Below are 23,416 nucleotides of genomic sequence, written 5' to 3' on the forward strand. Positions count from 1 at the left end.
GAAATGTTTTTCAGTCACTTTGTAAAATAACTGAATATTTAGGCGTTAATAAATTTGAAAATGTTACACATTTTGACAGTCAAAAAATATACACACTTTAAAAAAAGCAATGCTCAGGTGAAATATTTACTTTGAGTTGCAAGTCAAAATAGTGTAAACGAAAATCGCAAAATTACCAAGCAAGTGACTTATCAAAACTTCGTCACCATTACCGATGCTACCCACAAAGATACCTACATTTCCTTATTATCTCGAAACTGTATTTCATTTTGTTGATCAATGTGACCATACGCCCTTATTACTACCGATAAAAGTGACTAATGCGCTTACGAATTGCGCAGCAGAGGTCGCGAACTAGTCTAGATTTCTGCTATACATCCGGGTACTCGCCGGGAAAAAACAATAACAAAAGCAACAACCAGTCCCGGGGAATTGCTTTAGATCAGTGCCCCTTTTTAGTGTTGATTAGAAGATGTGTCTATTTCTTTATGAATCCATTTCAAGTGGGATATGGACTGGATAATAAACATTTTGTCCCAATGCATCCCAGTCTCCCCAACTGAATGAAATGGGGACAAGTTTTCTTAGAAACTATTGAAGTTACATGAATGAAAATTTGCATTTTTATTTCAGCGATATTTGTCAAGACTGAGTTCAATATTTTTTACAGTGTTACGGCCCTTTATCCATGTTATTATACTTAGTGCATAGATCTATATATAGTGTGTGCAATGGAGACCAGTTTTCTCAGAGACTACTGAAGTTAGCTTATCTAAGAGATATTTATCAAGACTGAGTTATTTTTCCAGATAAGGGGCCTTTTGTGTGTAATAATTTCACATTTAATTACCTTTTCTGATGACATAACTTAAAGTGTCTATCGCTTCTTAGGCTTTGTAGTTTATGATCACAAGAATATTCTATTGTGCCCCATGGCTTATTATTATTATTATTATTATTATCCCAGTAATGGAATGGTGTTTCTGAAACCTCACATACCGTAACTCTATGATCGAGATTTAACAATTTACGTCGCAAACGATTTGCCAATTACATACTCTCATCTGTTGCTTGGGTTGATTAGAAATTTGATATGCAGTTGAGTATGTGGTATGCAACAAAATGGAAAATTTTCACCTTACATCCTCCGATGTCGATTCAGTAAATGTTTGCCAGTCTTAAAATACCCGGGTAAACCATGTTGTAGACAGACAGTAACGTGACCGATCACGTGATATCTGTCAAATTCTCAACATGGCGGCACTGATTGTTGCGGTGGTGGGGATCATATTGGTAACAATATGGTTTTTTCAATCGTCACGCAACAAGGAACTTGTAAACAAACTGCCCGGTCCCCCTGCACTACCCTTAATCGGAAATGCTCACCAGCTATCGCCATCGGGAGCAGGTAAGAGGCCCCGATTTCAGGGAATCTATGTGTACGTTTTAGGCCAAGATCTACTTATATTAATAGGGCCAGAGCCTATAAGTTGCGTTCATTGTATCGTAGTTGTTCCGATCAAGACGGCACGGTTAGTGATCTTTATCATGTGGTGTCTCGACAGTGAAATGTTCAGAATGCATATCTTTATGCAGTATGATGTAGTGTACTGAAATGTAAATTAAATAATAAGAAGGCTTTTACAAATACATCATTTCTTTACTGTACAGTTTAATTTACATTTCAGTACACTACATCATAATCTTAAGTGTTCATAATAAATATCTTGCATGAGAACTATTGCATCTAATACATAATATATATTGAGCCACATACTCAAACCTTCTCTGATCCGTAAACATATGTGACTTTCTTGTACAAAAACAACATACACCAAACGTATACTTTAATGGGCAGGTTTTAATTTAAACCTTTGAAATATTTGAATATATGTGACAATGAACCATTATTATTCTTCAGTGTGTAAGGTTTTGACTAATGACATGATAATGTACTGAGGTATATGGCTAAATGTGTGAAAAGGGTTGATCTTTCAACTTTCTTTCAAAGACTTGCTAATGTTCAAATATTTGAAGAAAATCTTCCTGAAATCCCCAAACACAGCCTTATGGTACCCGTTATCAGACATGTTGTAAGTGACCTGCTTATTAGACCTGACTGATGTTCATTATGTTCCTGAATAAACATGATATCTTTGCTATGATGTAGTACGCACTGAAAGTTTTAGGAAAGGACATTAATCTTTAGACCCCTGTACTTGCTGTGGAATTCTGCCAGACTTTTCAGACTCATTTCTTGTCTTTGATCCTCAGATTTAAGATATGAGTTCACAATAATATGCTTCATAGATAAATACAGTACAGGTGACATTCTATTCATCATGTTCATGTTGCAGTATTGATTGGCATCATACCAAATAAAATTACAGCAGATGTCGAGTATTGTTTTTATCACTTGAGTCAGAAAGTAGGACATGTTTCTTATCTAGTTTGATAACACACACACACACAAACATGAACCTTGCCCAGCACGTAGGCGTTGTGTTGCAATAGACCAATGATATCATTGAGTAGTATAGATGATGTGGGTACGGCCGCAACACACCCCGGACCAGGCCTGGACCCTGCCAGTGCTTCTATTTTGATCGAATCACCTGCTTCATTGTGTTGTATTTGGTGTGTTCTGACAACACTAAACAAAACTCCTCCTCAGATATCTTGCAATCAGCTAGTCCTGTTGAAATATGATCCTCAATGCTATTTAACTTTGCTTCAGCCAATTAACACACAAATACTATCATGTTTTAATGCTTTCTTTTGCAACTTACGAGAGAAAAAATTAAGAGCTATTCCTGCCAGTCCAAAGATTCCAGCCGCTACTTCCACACCAAGTATGATAGGCGCAGCGATTATTGTTAATAAACCAAGACCAGCCGCACCAAGCCCCATGCTAGCTGTTGTAAGTGCAGTGTCAACTCTGTCCAAAGCTTTCACAACTCAGCGATACTTTTTATATAATCCAATTCGAGAATCATGCTCTTTCTTCTAGTTGATGTTTTATTTCACTTATTTGATGTAATCAAGAGGGCATGGGTGGCCCAGTCATCAAAGCCTATGCGATTCGCTGTGCGGAGTTGCATCCCTTGGGCACACCAGAAACCTATGATTATTACCCATATGGGCTCAAATATGCAGTGTAATAACTTTTTGATATTTGCACAGTGTGCAATTAGTGATTCTCGAAGCTGATTGGTCAGTGGAACAAAGATCAATTTTCATTGGACAACGGAACTATTTTTTATCTCATCCCATTCATTCACAAATCGACGCCTTTCCCTTCAGATGTTTTTACGTGCTACAATCTCACTGATTCGAGATTTTTAAGACAAGACACCTAGTTTCATATTAACAACATGATTTCACATTATCAATTTTTTCATTTATTTTTCATGATTTTCATTTTACAGTAAAAACCAAAACTACGTCCCCGTTTGTAAACAAACATGGCTGGCCATTTGAGACCTGTCAAAGTAAATGACCTCGTTAAAGCGGACGGAGATCTGACTGTCATGAAGAGTTATTCGTATAATTCAACCTCTGAACACATTTAATGTCTTTGTTGTCAAAACTGCATATGGCCAGATTGAAGTTCCAAGATTCAGATTGTGATGTTGCCAGAAACTGTTTCTAGGGCGCCAAGATCATCACCACCAAGTCCTTTGTGTCTGTGTTAGAGGGCTTGCTGTTTGATGAATTTTTCGACCCCCCCGAATCCAAAAACTGGACTTTGTATAGACAGTTTTGCCTTTGTGAACGATGATGACATCGATAACTGCCAATGAAAATGAAAACACAATGAAAAAGACTAAACTTGTCAAGTTGACATGAACTTAGTTCACAAATGTATACAGGTAAGAAAAACACAAAAAATATGACTACTCACACTTTCAACGATGGCATGAGAATAAAAACAAATTCATTTTGCAACAACATTTAGACTTTCCGAAAGACATCAAAAAGATACACTATTTAGTACAATTTTGTAACGTTGGGTGAAGAAATAAGAACGTGACACTTTTTTATACAATGTATACGTTTTTCGTAACCGCGACGTCTGCAAAGTACGGCGCTAAGCAGTATGCAGGCTGACTGACGTCCGGGGACCATATGACTATGAGGGTTAATGACACAGGAAAGGTGCAACTAAACATTATTTGCAAATTTATCATTTCGGCTTGCACATCAGACAGTTCAGAATTCGAACTGTCTACTTTGTAGGAGATCAAGGGTAGCATAGAGTGTTACCTTAGCGACATGATTACCGGCATCTGGTTGCGAAATCGATGCACTTTGCTCAATTCGGAGAGGTTTTGAAATCAAAACAAAAATTAATTAAAAATACAAGGAAAAGAAAACTTAGCCCAGCGAGCTGATCCTGTGTCCAATATTGAACTAAATGAACTCCGTGAATGCGGACAGCTTAGCACCAAGTCTCCAGATACCGTGTTTGTCTATCAACAGGTATTCAACCATTATGAATCACAATATTCACATCAAAATATCAACAAACTCTTGTCATCTGACTGTCCACTCCGCGTTTGACAAGTCCTCCTGAAATCCCCCATGCACATGTTTCCAATCAGTGACACTTGTCTCAAATCACACACGATGTTCATAAAACTTATTGTCCGGAGTAAACTGTAACGCCGGTTCTCTTGTCATTCCTGGTTTCGGCTGTCTCATATCTGGGTCAAGTCGGGTCATTCATTCCGACGCTGTGACAGCAATCGTACTTTTCAAAGTTTACCTTCTTTTCGTAACTTTTCTCTAACAAACAAGACTTCTGTACATTCCGTCTATGTTGTTGTTATAGGTTTTGGCATTTTTGTCAAATGACACATAATAAAATTGACAGGTTTTCCGTGTTTCCTCTTCTCAATGTGAAATGCATGTATCTGCCGATGCACGACGGGGGCTGTCTGTCAGTGACGAGATCTTGTCAAAACAAGCTTTGATTAAAAAACCTGATGAACCTTTTTGGAAACCCGTCTTCTTTATCAATGCTAGATAGTGTATGCTGTGTAAATCGGACAGAAATATAACTTCAATAATGTGATCTTTACAGTTCTTTAACAGAACTATATTTTTCACGTGTAACAACACGTTAATTGGGTAATGCGGATTGATACAAAACAGCTGATTCTTGATCAGCGACAGTTGATTGTTTTTTTTTTGAAACATGTCTTTAATATGAATATGGGTAATAAATAGAATTACCCACGCGGTACGAGTGATTACGGAAATTTCACTCGTGACATATTTTCCGTAATCACTCGTACCTCGTGGGTTGTTCTATAATTGTGGGTTCGAATCCCGGTTCATCCCGATTATATTTCTAGGTTTGTCAGCACCAGGTTATTCTTGAATGAGAAAAGCTGAATTGATTATCTGACTGGGTTTGGAATACAACAAACCCCCTACTGTTAGAGAACTCAAAGCTCAGGCGAGAAATCGTTGGCTGAGAAGTTATTCTCGAATGAGAAAAGCTGAATTGATTTCTTTACTGAATGTTGATAACAACCAACCAGTTATTGATAATCAGCCAGTTATACAAAATGATGAGTTAAGATTTGTTCCCACAGATCATGCCATTGGTAAATATCCAAGGATTGGAAGATGGATATTAATTCCAACATGCATAGTAATGATGTTTAATGTCATCATATTGAGCAAAATTAATGAGGAGTTAGATGATTTAAATAGTATAAAATATCAGCTAACAGTTAAAATGTCATTAGGTAAAAATAACACAGATGATAGCATTGAATATACTGAGCCTTATTTCAGGGGCAACCAAGAAGTTATAACTAAATCAAGTTCTATGAGTTAATCATTAGATACATCATTTCAACAGATCCAAGAAACTTTAGAACGATGGACTAATAGTGGTTCAGGTTAAGGTGTGGATAGAATTGATACTTTATATTTAGACATACAAAGTTATATACCTTTGAAAGGTGGATCTTATATAGATTTACCCCCATATTATAAGGAAAAACAAGCCATAATTAACGTTAAAAATAATGATGATAACTGTTTAAGATGGGCATTAACATCTGCCTTGTTTCCTGCTGATTCTAAAATTACAAAAAGACCTTCGAGCTATACCCTAAATGATGGACTCGACTTTGAAGGTATAGATACGCCTACACCAATCTAGCAAATTAATAAGGTGGAAAAGCAAATTAATTTAGCTATAAATGTTTTCGGGAACTGTTGTGCACAAGTTGAGCTCTGCCCCAGGAAATATTCCCAGAATCAATTTATTTCTGGTTGAAAAATAGTAAATACCATTATACATGGAAGAGTTTAAGCAGGCTTTAATACGATCAAAACACCCATAAAGAAAAGAAATATTTCTGCGAAAGATGACTGCCTGTATACAGCAGACAAGATCTTTTAGAAGCACATAAAGAAGACCGCAAATGTGTTGGCGGACTGCTATCAGGATCGATATGCCTAAAGAGGATAAAAATATGTTAAAATTTGATTGTGAATCAAAAGCCAATATCATAAATAATTTACGAAGACTTTGATTGAAGGACTTATAAAATGGATAGAACGTGCATTCCTAATAATATGGAAAGATATATATCATTCTCGTTGAATAAAACTATACATTATACGGACAAGGATGGGAAAGTGAGAACAAAACAAAACTTAGATTCATAGATAGCGAACAGTTTCTGTTATCTTCTCTGGACAATTTAGCTAATGCAAACAATCCTGATGACTTTGCTATAACAAATCAATATACTGATCAGATAACTCAGCATTTGTTGCTGAGAAAAGGTGTATATCTTTATGAATATATGAACGATTAGTCTGGATTTGATGAAACTAACTTACCACCTGTTGAATTATACTATAGTAACTTAACATAATCTATAATAACTGATGCTGATTAAAAACATGCTTTTAATGTGTGGAATAAATTAGGCTGTAAGAATTTAGGTGATTATCATGATCTATACTTAAAAACTGATGTACTGTTATTCCCCAATGTATTTGAGATATTTAGAAAGACAATATGGCTTGGATCCAGCATGGAACTATTCCAGTCCCAGACTCTCGTGGGATGCAGTGTTGAAGAAGACCGGTGTAGAACTAAAACTACTCACTGATTATGATATGCACTTGTTAGTTGAGACAGGATTAAGAGGCAAAAATCAATGGAGGCGAAAAAATATTCTAAGGACAAATATAAATTAGTGGAAGGATACGATTCGAAACCTACTACACACATATAATATCTCAATGCCAACCATTTGCACGGATGGGCTATGAGTCAACCTTTACCCACAGGTGGTTTTCAGCGGGTAAACAATATTGATGTGAATAATATTCCTGCAGATTCCGATGAAGGGTACATATTAGAGGTTGGCATAGAATATCCAACAGGGTTACACAAAGATCATAACAATTATCCAAGGATTGTAACATCATGCTTTGTTAATAGTTTAGTTACTGATCCCATAAACTTGCGTCCAGGATCTACTTGAAATAACTTAGGCGATTTTAATGGTCCACATTTATATATGCAGCCTAGGGCATTAGCTACTTCAGTTGAAACTCTTGAGGTTAATGTTTCAGCCTCTTTGTATCGACTAGCCACATCTACTGCAGTTAAAGCATATTTATGTTTTGTGTCTTACCTTATCATGAGGAAGAAACAAGAGGTCAGCCTGATGAACTTCATTAGTTGTGAAAATACCAAACTTTTTCCTTGGTATATAACGCCGGGCTAGTAAGTATATTTGCCACATTGTTTGTTTCTTTAACCAATCCTTGGCAACATCTTTAGATACCTTAGCCGCTGCAGCTAGTTTTTGTATTGCCCCTATACCTTTCCAATATCCTCGTGGGCTATAGTTATTATTAATTAATATTGATGTTTCTTTAATACATCCATTTAGATAAATGTTCACCTAAGTGTATGACAGTAGACAATTACAAGCTAACAAAAGAAGAACTTGAAAAAGCTGACATTGCATTTATGCTCCGGGACAAAATTATCCAATGGTGAGAATTACCACAAGGTGTATATCTTATCATGAATGTCAAGCCATCCAAATACGGTTATCAATTGTTTCTTTCCAATTCTGAAGAAGAGTATACAATCTGGTCTCCTAGTAAAATGAATGAAGAACTTTGTAAAAATGTTGAATGTCATTATGTACAAAATAATAGTATGGTATGAATAAAAATAACAGAGAATATTTTCATTACAGTTTGGCTTAAAGGTTTCCTTGATAGATGATGATCGAAGGATCGTCATCACAAAATTCACATAAACTGAAGACCCCAATAGAAGCATTGACAGTGTCTGGGCCTGGTCCAGGGGGAGTTGCGTCCGTACCCCCATCATCTGAACTACTATTTGTCAATTTCAGCCAATCAGTTTATTTAATAAGTTGATAATCTATTAAGAGGGTAAATGCCTGCCAGCCTGTAGTCTTTAAACAAATGTAGTTTTATACATAGACAACATGATAGCATGTGATGCAACTGCACAGCTCACCATGTCTGAAGATCCATGTGAGCTTGTGGCATGGAGTGTACGTTGTTTGAGCCAATAAGGCATAACAATGTTTAGCGTGTTGAAACATCATGAAGATGTGTAGGACCATAATATGACTTAGCAGGTATAGAGGCCATTAATTTGCTACTCTCAAAAGGTTTAAAATTGTATCAACTCATTCAAAAAACGTATTTTGCAGATTTGAGTCTAGTTGGGCTAAATTTATGGTGAGGGCAGTAGCATTTGGGGAGGGTGTGCATAAAACAGACAAACCTTTGTTGGATGACAGTGTCCAAATTGGTTGTATTTTCCATTGATAATCATATGCCAAGATGTTGCAGCGCTTCATATATCAAAACTGCATGCTAAACATTTATGAGGAATACTGTAAATCATGAAATTAATGCATCACCAAATTATATGCAAGTGTCTATCAACGGCCTTAAATTTGTCAAGAAATTCATTTGAGTAGCCCAACATTTGAACTTAAGAAATCTATCAGCTAAAGATAACACCAAGACTGTAGATGTAGAATTCCATGATAGTATGAGGTGAATACAGTTTGACAGAATGTGTTTTTCAAGATGCAGTAATATGCGTCTAGTATGCACAAATGTATGGAATTGATGCTGAGAAACAATATGGTGAGTCACTTAGGAAATAGTAAAGGTCCTATAATTAAAGTAATAATCAAATCTCACAGTGCAATACACTACACCCTTTCATTACTTTTGAGGCCCCTCATATTTCCCCATTCGAAGTGAACCTGACATGGCAATAAACTGTTGACGTAAGAATGGGTCACTTTATTAATGAAAGCAAGGGACACTCACATTTTTTGCATTAATTTTTTGTTTGTATGATCAACAGTATAAAGGTGAACTGTTTCAATGTGGTTATAAAGATATTACACTGAACAAATAAAACAATTAACTGTGCAAACATGTTCTTGCACCTTTACTGTTCGCCTTCTCAATGACTCCCCTTGATTTCATCATGTTAACAAGGACATTCCTGTGTTAGATTTCTATGGGCAGCTTCTGCAGTTTGCGGAGACGTACAAGGAAGAAGGGATGTTTCGTATATGGCTGGGTGTTGTACCGGTCATAGCTCTCTACAAGGCGGAATTGTCCGAGGTCAGTGCAGCAGCATTTATTTGTTTACTTTCACTGGAGACAGAATGAGAGTATACTATTGTTCACAGTATCTCTTTCTTCATTAGGGAGGACTAATAATGTGATCTCGGAGTCAGTGTCTACTAAAGTTGAATATTTAATAAGTTAAAATCAAGTGGAGGTTAATTCTCATCTGTGACCTGGCTGACATTGTGTCATCATATCTAACGATCAGGTTCACTGCTGACATTACAAATCATCCACCCACCACCTATTGACTGACTCACACACCTACTCTTCTGGAGGTGAAGGTGATTGTTATTTCACTGCTGACATCACAAACCATCCACTCACCTATTGACTGACTCACACAACTACTCTTCTGGAGGTGAAGGTGATTGTTATTTCACTGCTGACATTACAAACCATCCACTCACCTATTGACTGACTCACATATCTACTCTTCTGGAGGTGAAGGTGATTGTTATTTCACTGCTCACATTACAAAACATCCACTGACCTATTGACTGACTCACACACCTACTCTTCTGGAGGTGAAGGTGATTGTTATTTCACTGCTGACATTACAAACTATCCACCCACCTACTGACTGACTCACACAACTACTCTTCTGGAGGTGAAGGTGATTGTTATTTCACTGCTGACATTACAAATCATCCACTCATCACCTACTGACTGACTCACACACCTACTCTTCTTGAGGTGAAGGTGATTGTTATTTCACTGCTGACATTACAAACCATCCACTCACCACCTACTGACTGACTCACATACCTACTCTTCTGGAGGTGAAGGTGATTGTTATTTCACTGCTGACATTACAAACCATCCACTCACCACCTCTTGACTGACTCACACATCTACTCTTCTGGAGGTGAAGGTGATTGTTATTTCACTGCTGACATTACAAGCCATCCACTCACCACCTACTGACTGACTCACACACCTACTCTTCTGGAGGTGAAGGTGATTGTTATTTCAGTGCTGACATTACAAACCATCCACTCACCACCTATTGATTGACTCACACACCTACTCTTCTGGAGGTGAAGGTGATTGTTTTTTCACTGCTGACATTATAAAACATCCACTCACCAATTGACTGACTCACACACCTACTCTTCTGGAGGTGAAGGTGATTGTTATTTCACTGCTGACATTACAAAACACCCACTCACCTATTGACTGACTCACACACCTACTCTTCTGGAGGTGAATGTGATTGTTATTTCACTGTCGCATTACAAAACATCCACTCACCTATTGACTGACTCACACACCTACTCTTCTGGAGGTGAAGGTGATTGTTATTTCACTGCTGACATTACAAACCATCCACTCACCACCTTCTGACTGACTCACACAACTACTCTTCTGGAGGTGAAGGTGATTGTTATTTCACTGCTGACATTAAAAAACCATCCACTCACCTATTGACTGACTCACACATCTACACTTCTGGAGGTGAAGGTGATTGTTATTTCACTGCTGACATTACAAACCATCCACTCACCTATTGACTGACTCACATACCTACTCTTCTGGAGATGAAGGTGATTTATATTTCACTGCTGACATTACAAACCATCCACTCACCTATTGACTGACTCAAACACCTACTCTTCTGGAGGTGAAGGTGATTGTTATTTCACTGCTGACATTACAAACCATCCACTCACCATCTACTGACTGACTCACATACCTACTCTTCTGGAGGTGAAGGTGATTGTTATTTCACTGCTGACATTACAAACCATCCACTCACCTATTGACTGACTCACACACCTACTCTTCTGGAGGTGAAGGTGATTGTTATTTCACTGCTGACATTACAAACCATCCACTCACCACCTACTAACTGACTCACTCACCTACTCTTCTGGAGGTGAATGTGATTGTTATTTCACTGCTGCCATTACAAAACATCCACTGACCTATTGACTGACTCACATACCTACTCTTCTGGAGGTGAAGGTGATTGTTATTTCACTGCTGACATTACAAACCATCCACTCACCTATTGACTGACTCACACACCTACTCTTCTGGAGGTGAAGGTGATTGTTATTTCACTGCTGACATTACAAACTATCCACTCACCTATTGACTGACTCACACACCTACTCTTCTGGAGGTGAAGGTGATTGTTATTTCACTGCTGACATTACAAACCATCCACTCACCTATTGACTGACTCACACATCTACACTTCTGGAGGTGAAGGTGATTGTTATTTCACTGCTGCCATTACAAACCATCCACTCACCTATTGACTGACTCACATACCTACTCTTCTGGAGGTGAAGGTGATTGTTATTTCACTGCTGCCATTACAAACCATCCACTCACCTATTGACTGACTCACACACCTACTCTTCTGGAGGTGAAGGTGATTGTTATTTCACTGCTGACATTACAAACCATCCACTCACCACCTACTAACTGACTCACTCACCTACTCTTCTTGAGGTGAAGGTGATTGTTATTTCACTGCTGACATTACAAACCATCCACTGACCTATTGACTGACTCACATACCTACTCTTCAGGAGGTGAAGGTGATTGTTATTTCACTGCTGACATTACAAAACATCCACTCACCTATTGACTGACTCACACACCTACTCTTCAGGAGGTGAAGGTGATTGTTATTTCACTGCTGACATTACAAACTATCCACTCACCTATTGACTGACTCACACACCTACCCTTCTGGAGGTGAAGGTGATTGTTATTTCACTGCTGACATTACAAACCATCCACTCACCACCTACTGACTGACTCACATACCTACTCTTCTGGAGGTGAAGGTGATTGTTATTTCACTGCTGACATTACAAACCATCCACTCACCTATTGACTGACTCACACACCTACTCTTCTGGAGGTGAAGGTGATTGTTATTTCACTGCTGACATTACAAACTATCCACTCACCTATTGACTGACTCACACATCTACTCTTCTGGAGGTGAAGGTGATTGTTATTTCACTGCTGCCATTGAAAAACATCCACTCACCTATTGACTGACTCACACACCTACTCTTCTGGAGGTGAAGGTGATTGTTATTTCACTGCTGACATTACAAAGCATCCACTCACCTATTGACTGACTCACACACCTACTCTTCTGGAGGTGAAGGTGATTGTTATTTCACTGCTGACATTACAAACCATCCACTCACCACCTACTAACTGACTCACTCACCTACTCTTCTGGAGGTGAAGGTGATTGTTATTTCACTGCTGACATTACAAACCATCCACTCACCTATTGACTGACTCACACACCTACTCTTCTGGAGGTGAAGGTGATTGTTATTTCACTGCTGACATTACAAACTATCCACTCACCTATTGACTGACTCACACACCTACTCTTCTGGAGGTGAAGGTGATTGTTATTTCACTGCTGACATTACAAACCATCCACTCACCTATTGACTGACTCACACATCTACACTTCTGGAGGTGAAGGTGATTGTTATTTCACTGCTGCCATTACAAACCATCCACTCACCTATTGACTGACTCACATACCTACTCTTCTGGAGGTGAAGGTGATTGTTATTTCACTGCTGCCATTACAAACCATCCACTCACCTATTGACTGACTCACACACCTACTCTTCTGGAGGTGAAGGTGATTGTTATTTCACTGCTGACATTACAAACCATCCACTCACCACCTACTGACTGACTCACATACCTACTCTTCTGGAGGTGAAGGTGATTGTTATTTCACTGCTGACATTACAAACCATCCACTCACCTATTGACTGACTCACACACCTACTCTTCTGGAGGTGAAGGTGATTGTTTTTTCACTGCTGACATTACAAACTATCCACTCACCTATTGACTGACTCACACATCTACTCTTCTGGAGGTGAAGGTGATTGTTATTTCACTGCTGCCATTGAAAAACATCCACTCACCTATTGACTGACTCACACACCTACTCTTCTGGAGGTGAAGGTGATTGTTATTTCACTGCTGACATTACAAAGCATCCACTCACCTATTGACTGACTCACACACCTACTCTTCTGGAGGTGAAGGTGATTGTTATTTCACTGCTGACATTACAAACCATCCACTCACCACCTACTAACTGACTCACTCACCTACTCTTCTGGAGGTGAAGGTGATTGTTATTTCACTGCTGACATTACAAACCATCCACTCACCTATTGACTGACTCACACATCTACACTTCTGGAGGTGAAGGTGATTGTTATTTCACTGCTGACATTACAAACCATCCACTCACCTATTGACTGACTCACATACCTACTCTTCTGGAGATGAAGGTGATTTATATTTCACTGCTGACATTACAAACCATCCACTCACCTATTGACTGACTCAAACACCTACTCTTCTGGAGGTGAAGGTGATTGTTATTTCACTGCTGACATTACAAACCATCCACTCACCATCTACTGACTGACTCACATACCTACTCTTCTGGAGGTGAAGGTGATTGTTATTTCACTGCTGACATTACAAACCATCCACTCACCTATTGACTGACTCACACACCTACTCTTCTGGAGGTGAAGGTGATTGTTATTTCACTGCTGACATTACAAACCATCCACTCACCACCTACTAACTGACTCACTCACCTACTCTTCTGGAGGTGAATGTGATTGTTATTTCACTGCTGCCATTACAAAACATCCACTGACCTATTGACTGACTCACATACCTACTCTTCTGGAGGTGAAGGTGATTGTTATTTCACTGCTGACATTACAAACCATCCACTCACCTATTGACTGACTCACACACCTACTCTTCTGGAGGTGAAGGTGATTGTTATTTCACTGCTGACATTACAAACTATCCACTCACCTATTGACTGACTCACACACCTACTCTTCTGGAGGTGAAGGTGATTGTTATTTCACTGCTGACATTACAAACCATCCACTCACCTATTGACTGACTCACACATCTACACTTCTGGAGGTGAAGGTGATTGTTATTTCACTGCTGCCATTACAAACCATCCACTCACCTATTGACTGACTCACATACCTACTCTTCTGGAGGTGAAGGTGATTGTTATTTCACTGCTGCCATTACAAACCATCCACTCACCTATTGACTGACTCACACACCTACTCTTCTGGAGGTGAAGGTGATTGTTATTTCACTGCTGACATTACAAACCATCCACTCACCACCTACTAACTGACTCACTCACCTACTCTTCTTGAGGTGAAGGTGATTGTTATTTCACTGCTGACATTACAAACCATCCACTGACCTATTGACTGACTCACATACCTACTCTTCAGGAGGTGAAGGTGATTGTTATTTCACTGCTGACATTACAAAACATCCACTCACCTATTGACTGACTCACACACCTACTCTTCAGGAGGTGAAGGTGATTGTTATTTCACTGCTGACATTACAAACTATCCACTCACCTATTGACTGACTCACACACCTACCCTTCTGGAGGTGAAGGTGATTGTTATTTCACTGCTGACATTACAAACCATCCACTCACCACCTACTGACTGACTCACATACCTACTCTTCTGGAGGTGAAGGTGATTGTTATTTCACTGCTGACATTACAAACCATCCACTCACCTATTGACTGACTCACACACCTACTCTTCTGGAGGTGAAGGTGATTGTTATTTCACTGCTGACATTACAAACTATCCACTCACCTATTGACTGACTCACACATCTACTCTTCTGGAGGTGAAGGTGATTGTTATTTCACTGCTGCCATTGAAAAACATCCACTCACCTATTGACTGACTCACACACCTACTCTTCTGGAGGTGAAGGTGATTGTTATTTCACTGCTGACATTACAAAGCATCCACTCACCTATTGACTGACTCACACACCTACTCTTCTGGAGGTGAAGGTGATTGTTATTTCACTGCTGACATTACAAACCATCCACTCACCACCTACTAACTGACTCACTCACCTACTCTTCTGGAGGTGAAGGTGATTGTTATTTCACTGCTGACATTACAAACCATCCACTCACCTATTGACTGACTCACACACCTACTCTTCTGGAGGTGAAGGTGATTGTTATTTCACTGCTGACATTACAAACTATCCACTCACCTATTGACTGACTCACACACCTACTCTTCTGGAGGTGAAGGTGATTGTTATTTCACTGCTGACATTACAAACCATCCACTCACCTATTGACTGACTCACACATCTACACTTCTGGAGGTGAAGGTGATTGTTATTTCACTGCTGCCATTACAAACCATCCACTCACCTATTGACTGACTCACATACCTACTCTTCTGGAGGTGAAGGTGATTGTTATTTCACTGCTGCCATTACAAACCATCCACTCACCTATTGACTGACTCACACACCTACTCTTCTGGAGGTGAAGGTGATTGTTATTTCACTGCTGACATTACAAACCATCCACTCACCACCTACTGACTGACTCACATACCTACTCTTCTGGAGGTGAAGGTGATTGTTATTTCACTGCTGACATTACAAACCATCCACTCACCTATTGACTGACTCACACACCTACTCTTCTGGAGGTGAAGGTGATTGTTTTTTCACTGCTGACATTACAAACTATCCACTCACCTATTGACTGACTCACACATCTACTCTTCTGGAGGTGAAGGTGATTGTTATTTCACTGCTGCCATTGAAAAACATCCACTCACCTATTGACTGACTCACACACCTACTCTTCTGGAGGTGAAGGTGATTGTTATTTCACTGCTGACATTACAAAGCATCCACTCACCTATTGACTGACTCACACACCTACTCTTCTGGAGGTGAAGGTGATTGTTATTTCACTGCTGACATTACAAACCATCCACTCACCACCTACTAACTGACTCACTCACCTACTCTTCTGGAGGTGAAGGTGATTGTTATTTCACTGCTGACATTACAAACCATCCACTCACCTATTGACTGACTCACACACCTACTCTTCTGGAGGTGAAGGTGATTGTTATTTCACTGCTGACATTACAAACCATCCACTCACCACCTACTAACTGACTCACTCACCTACTCTTCTGGAGGTGAATGTGATTGTTATTTCACTGCTGCCATTACAAAACATCCACTGACCTATTGACTGACTCACACACCTACTCTTCTGGAGGTGAAGGTGATTGTTATTTCACTGCTGACATTACAAACTATCCACCCACCTACTGACTGACTCACACAACTACTCTTCTGGAGGTGAAGGTGATTGTTATTTCACTGCTGACATTACAAACTCTCCACTCATCACCTACTGACTGACTCACACACCTACTCTTCTTGAGGTGAAGGTGATTGTTATTTCACTGCTGACATTACAAACCATCCACTCACCACCTACTGACTGACTCACATACCTACTCTTCTGGAGGTGAAGGTGATTGTTATTTCACTGCTGACATTACAAACCATCCACTCACCACCTCTTGACTGACTCACACATCTACTCTTCTGGAGGTGAAGGTGATTGTTATTTCACTGCTGACATTACAAACCATCCACTCACCACCTACTGACTGACTCACACACCTACTCTTCTGGAGGTGAAGGTGATTGTTATTTCAGTGCTGACATTACAAACCATCCACTCACCACCTATTGACTGACTCACACACCTACTCTTCTGGAGGTGAAGGTGATTGTTTTTTCACTGCTGACATTATAAACTATCCACTCACCAATTGACTGACTCACACACCTACTCTTCTGGAGGTGAAGGTGATTGTTATTTCACTGCTGACATTACAAAACACCCACTCACCTATTGACTGACTCACACACCTACTCTTCTGGAGGTGAATGTGATTGTTATTTCACTGTCGCATTACAAAACATCCACTCACCTATTGACTGACTCACACACCTACTCTTCTGGAGGTGAAGGTGATTGTTATTTCACTGCTGACATAACAAACCATCCACTCACCACCTACTGACTGACTCACACATCTACTCTTCTGGAGGTGAAGATAATTGTTATTTCACTGCTGACATTACAAACCATCCACTCACCACCTACTGACTGACTCACACACCTACTCTTCTGGAGGTGAAGGTGATTGTTATTTCACTGCTGACATTAAAAAACCATCCACTCACCTATTGACTGACTCACACATCTACACTTCTGGAGGTGAAGGTGATTGTTATTTCACTGCTGACATTACAAACCATCCACTCACCTATTGACTGACTCACATACCTACTCTTCTGGAGATGAAGGTGATTTATATTTCACTGCTGACATTACAAACCATCCACTCACCTATTGACTGACTCAAACACCTACTCTTCTGGAGGTGAAGGTGATTGTTATTTCACTGCTGACATTACAAACCATCCACTCACCATCTACTGACTGACTCACATACCTACTCTTCTGGAGGTGAAGGTGATTGTTATTTCACTGCTGACATTACAAACCATCCACTCACCTATTGACTGACTCACACACCTACTCTTCTGGAGGTGAAGGTGATTGTTATTTCACTGCTGACATTACAAACCATCCACTCACCACCTACTAACTGACTCACTCACCTACTCTTCTGGAGGTGAATGTGATTGTTATTTCACTGCTGCCATTACAAAACATCCACTGACCTATTGACTGACTCAAATACCTACTCTTCTGGAGGTGAAGGTGATTGTTATTTCACTGCTGACATTACAAACCATCCACTCACCTATTGACTGACTCACACACCTACTCTTCTGGAGGTGAAGGTGATTGTTATTTCACTGCTGACATTACAAACTATCCACTCACCTATTGACTGACTCACACACCTACTCTTCTGGAGGTGAAGGTGATTGTTATTTCACTGCTGACATTACAAACCATCCACTCACCTATTGACTGACTCACACATCTACACTTCTGGAGGTGAAGGTGATTGTTATTTCACTGCTGCCATTACAAACCATCCACTCACCTATTGACTGACTCACATACCTACTCTTCTGGAGGTGAAGGTGATTGTTATTTCACTGCTGCCATTACAAACCATCCACTCACCTATTGACTGACTCACACACCTACTCTTCTGGAGGTGAAGGTGATTGTTATTTCACTGCTGACATTACAAACCATCCACTCACCACCTACTAACTGACTCACTCACCTACTCTTCTGGAGGTGAAGGTGATTGTTATTTCACTGCTGCCATTACAAACCATCCACTGACCTATTGACTGACTCACATACCTACTCTTCAGGAGGTGAAGGTGATTGTTATTTCACTGCTGACATTACAAAACATCCACTCACCTATTGACTGACTCACACACCTACTCTTCTGGAGGTGAAGGTGATTGTTATTTCACTGCTGACATTACAAACTATCCACTCACCTATTGACTGACTCACACACCTACTCTTCTGGAGGTGAAGGTGATTGTTATTTCACTGCTGACATTACAAACCATCCACTCACCACCTACTGACTGACTCACATACCTACTCTTCTGGAGGTGAAGGTGATTGTTATTTCACTGCTGACATTACAAACCATCCACTCACCTATTGACTGACTCACACACCTACTCTTCTGGAGGTGAAGGTGATTGTTTTTTCACTGCTGACATTACAAACTATCCACTCACCTATTGACTGACTCACACATCTACTCTTCTGGAGGTGAAGGTGATTGTTATTTCACTGCTGCCATTGAAAAACATCCACTCACCTATTGACTGACTCACACACCTACTCTTCTGGAGGTGAAGGTGATTGTTATTTCACTGCTGACATTACAAAGCATCCACTCACCTATTGACTGACTCACACACCTACTCTTCTGGAGGTGAAGGTGATTGTTATTTCACTGCTGACATTACAAACCATCCACTCACCACCTACTAACTGACTCACTCACCTACTCTTCTGGAGGTGAAGGTGATTGTTATTTCACTGCTGACATTACAAACCATCCACTCACCTATTGACTGACTCACACACCTACTCTTCTGGAGGTGAAGGTGATTGTTATTTCACTGCTGACATTACAAACCATCCACTCACCACCTACTAACTTACTCACTCACCTACTCTTCTGGAGGTGAATGTGATTGTTATTTCACTGCTGCCATTACAAAACATCCACTGACCTATTGACTGACTCACACACCTACTCTTCTGGAGGTGAAGGTGATTGTTATTTCACTGTCGCATTACAAAACATCCACTCACCTATTGACTGACTCACACACATACTCTTCTGGAGGTGAAGGTGATTGTAATTTCACTGCTGACATTACAAACCATCCACTCACCACCTTCTGACTGACTCACACAACTACTCTTCTGGAGGTGAAGATGATTGTTATTTCACTGCTGACATAACAAACCATCCACTCACCACCTACTGACTGACTCACACATCTACTCTTCTGGAGGTGAAGATAATTGTTATTTCACTGCTGACATTACAAACCATCCACTCACCACCTACTGACTGACTCACACACCTACTCTTCTGGAGGTGAAGGTGATTGTTATTTCACTGCTGACATTAAAAAACCATCCACTCACCTATTGACTGACTCACACATCTACACTTCTGGAGGTGAAGGTGATTGTTATTTCACTGCTGCCATTACAAACCATCCACTCACCTATTGACTGACTCACATACCTACTCTTCTGGAGATGAAGGTGATTTATATTTCACTGCTGACATTACAAACCATCCACTCACCTATTGACTGACTCAAACACCTACTCTTCTGGAGGTGAAGGTGATTGTTATTTCACTGCTGACATTACAAACCATCCACTCACCATCTACTGACTGACTCACATACCTACTCTTCTGGAGGTGAATGTGATTGTTATTTCACTGCTGACATTACAAACCATCCACTCACCTATTGACTGACTCACACACCTACTCTTCTGGAGGTGAAGGTGATTGTTATTTCACTGCTGACATTACAAACCATCCACTCACCACCTACTAACTACTCACTCACCTACTCTTCTGGAGGTGAATGTGATTGTTATTTCACTGCTGCCATTACAAACCATCCACTCACCACCTATTGACTGACTCACACACCTACTCTTCTGGAGGTGAAGGTGATTGTTATTTCACTGCTGACATTACAAACCATCCACTCACCTATTGACTGACTCACACACCTACTCTTCTGGAGGTGAAGGTGATTGTTATTTCACTGCTGACATTACAAACTATCCACTCACCTATTGACTGACTCACACACCTACTCTTCTGGAGGTGAAGGTGATTGTTATTTCACTGCTGACATTACAAACCATCCACTCACCTATTGACTGACTCACACATCTACACTTCTGGAGGTGAAGGTGATTGTTATTTCACTGCTGCCATTACAAACCATCCACTCACCTATTGACTGACTCACATACCTACTCTTCTGGAGGTGAAGGTGATTTATATTTCACTGCTGACATTACAAACCATCCACTCACCTATTGACTGACTCACACACCTACTCTTCTGGAGGTGAAGGTGATTGTTATTTCACTGCTGACATTACAAACCATCCACTCACCACCTACTAACTGACTCACTCACCTACTCTTCTGGAGGTGAAGGTGATTTATATTTCACTGCTGACATTACAAACCATCCACTCACCTATTGACTGACTCACACACCTACTCTTCTGGAGGTGAAGGTGATTGTTATTTCACTGCTGACATTACAAACCATCCACTCACCACCTACTAACTGACTCACTCACCTACTCTTCTGGAGGTGAATGTGATTGTTATTTCACTGCTGCCATTGAAAAACATCCACTGACCTATTGACTGACTCACATACCTACTCTTCAGGAGGTGAAGGTGATTGTCATTTCACTGCTGACATTACAAACCATCCACTCACCACCTATTGACTGACTCACACACCTACTCTTCTGGAGGTGAAGGTGATTGTTATTTCACTGCTGACATTACAAACCATCCACTCACCTATTGACTGACTCACACACCTACTCTTCTGGAGGTGAAGGTGATTGTTATTTCACTGCTGACATTACAAACCATCCACTCACCACCTACTAACTGACTCACTCACCTACTCTTCTGGAGGTGAAGGTGATTGTTATTTCACTGCTGACATTACAAACCATCCACTCACCTATTGACTGACTCACACATCTACTCTTCTGGAGGTGAAGGTGATTGTTATTTCACTGCTGACATTACAAACCATCCACTCACCACCTACTAACTGACTCACTCACCTACTCTTCTGGAGGTGAATGTGATTGTTATTTCACTGCTGCCATTACAAAACATCCACTGACCTATTGACTGACTCACATACCTACTCTTCAGGAGGTGAAGGTGATTGTCATTTCACTGCTGACATTACAAACCATCCAGTCGCCACCTATTGACTGACTCACACATCTACTCTTCTGGAGGTGAAGGTGATTGTTATTTCACTGCTGACATTACAAACCATCCACTCACCTATTGACTGACTCACACATCTACTCTTCTGGAGGTGAAGGTGATTGTTATTTCACTGCTGACATTACAAACCATCCACTCACCTATTGACTGACTCACACACCTACTCTTCTGGAGGTGAAGGTGATTGTTATTTCACTGCTGACATTACAAACTATCCACTCACCTTTTGACTGACTCACACACCTACTCTTCTGGAGGTGAAGGTGATTGTTATTTCACTGCTGACATTACAAACCATCCACTCCCCTATTGACTGACTCACACATCTACACTTCTGGAGGTGAAGGTGATTGTTATTTCACTGCTGCCATTACAAACCATCCACTCACCTATTGACTGACTCACATACCTACTCTTCTGGAGGTGAAGGTGATTTATATTTCACTGCTGACATTACAAACCATCCACTCACCTATTGACTGACTCACACACCTACTCTTCTGGAGGTGAAGGTGATTGTTATATCACTGCTGACATTACAAACCATCCACTCACCACCTACTAACTGACTCACTCACCTACTCTTCTGGAGGTGAAGGTGATTGTTATTTCACTGCTGCCATTACAAAACATCCACTGACCTATTGACTGACTCACATACCTACTCTTCAGGAGGTGAAGATGATTGTTATTTCACTGCTCACATTACAAAACATCCACTCACCTATTGACTGACTCACACACCTACTCTTCTGGAGGTGAAGGTGATTGTTATTTCACTGCTGACATTACAAACTATCCACTCACCTATTGACTGACTCACACACCTACTCTTCTGGAGGTGAAGGTGATTCTTATTTCACTGCTGACATTACAAACCATCCACTCACCACCTACTGACTGACTCACATACCTACTCTTCTGGAGGTGAAGGTGATTGTTATTTCACTGCTGACATTACAAACCATCCACTCACCTATTGACTGACTCACACACCTACTCTTCTGGAGGTGAAGGTGATTTATATTTCACTGCTGACATTACAAACCATCCACTCACCTATTGACTGACTCACACATCTACTCTTCTGGAGGTGAATGTGATTGTTATTTCACTGCTGCCATTGAAAAACATCCACTCACCTATTGACTGACTCACACACCTACTCTTCTGGAGGTGAAGGTGATTGTTATTTCACTGCTGACATTACAAACCATCCACTCACCATCTACTGACTGACTCACATACCTACTCTTCTGGAGGTGAAGGTGATTGTTATTTCACTGCTGA

The 23,416-nt window shown here is 40.2% G+C and overlaps 1 protein-coding gene across 1 annotated transcript in view; it reads left to right on the top strand.

Moving 5' to 3' along the window:
• The first annotated feature begins 1,245 nt into the window (after positions 1 to 1,245).
• Positions 1,246 to 23,416, top strand: part of LOC124113704 (cytochrome P450 4V2-like) — a 108,767-nt gene continuing 86,596 nt past the window's right edge. Inside the window, exons 1-2 of the mRNA XM_048387140.1 lie at positions 1,246 to 1,408; positions 9,566 to 9,678. Of these exons, the coding sequence (XP_048243097.1) occupies positions 1,255 to 1,408; positions 9,566 to 9,678 (267 nt within the window). The 5' untranslated portion in view covers positions 1,246 to 1,254. The remainder of the gene's footprint in view (positions 1,409 to 9,565; positions 9,679 to 23,416) is intronic.

This window comes from Haliotis rufescens, unplaced genomic scaffold, assembly GCF_023055435.1.
Source record: "Haliotis rufescens isolate VD_foot unplaced genomic scaffold, xgHalRufe1.0.p SCAF_66, whole genome shotgun sequence".
NCBI classification, from domain to species: domain Eukaryota; kingdom Metazoa; phylum Mollusca; class Gastropoda; order Lepetellida; family Haliotidae; genus Haliotis; species Haliotis rufescens.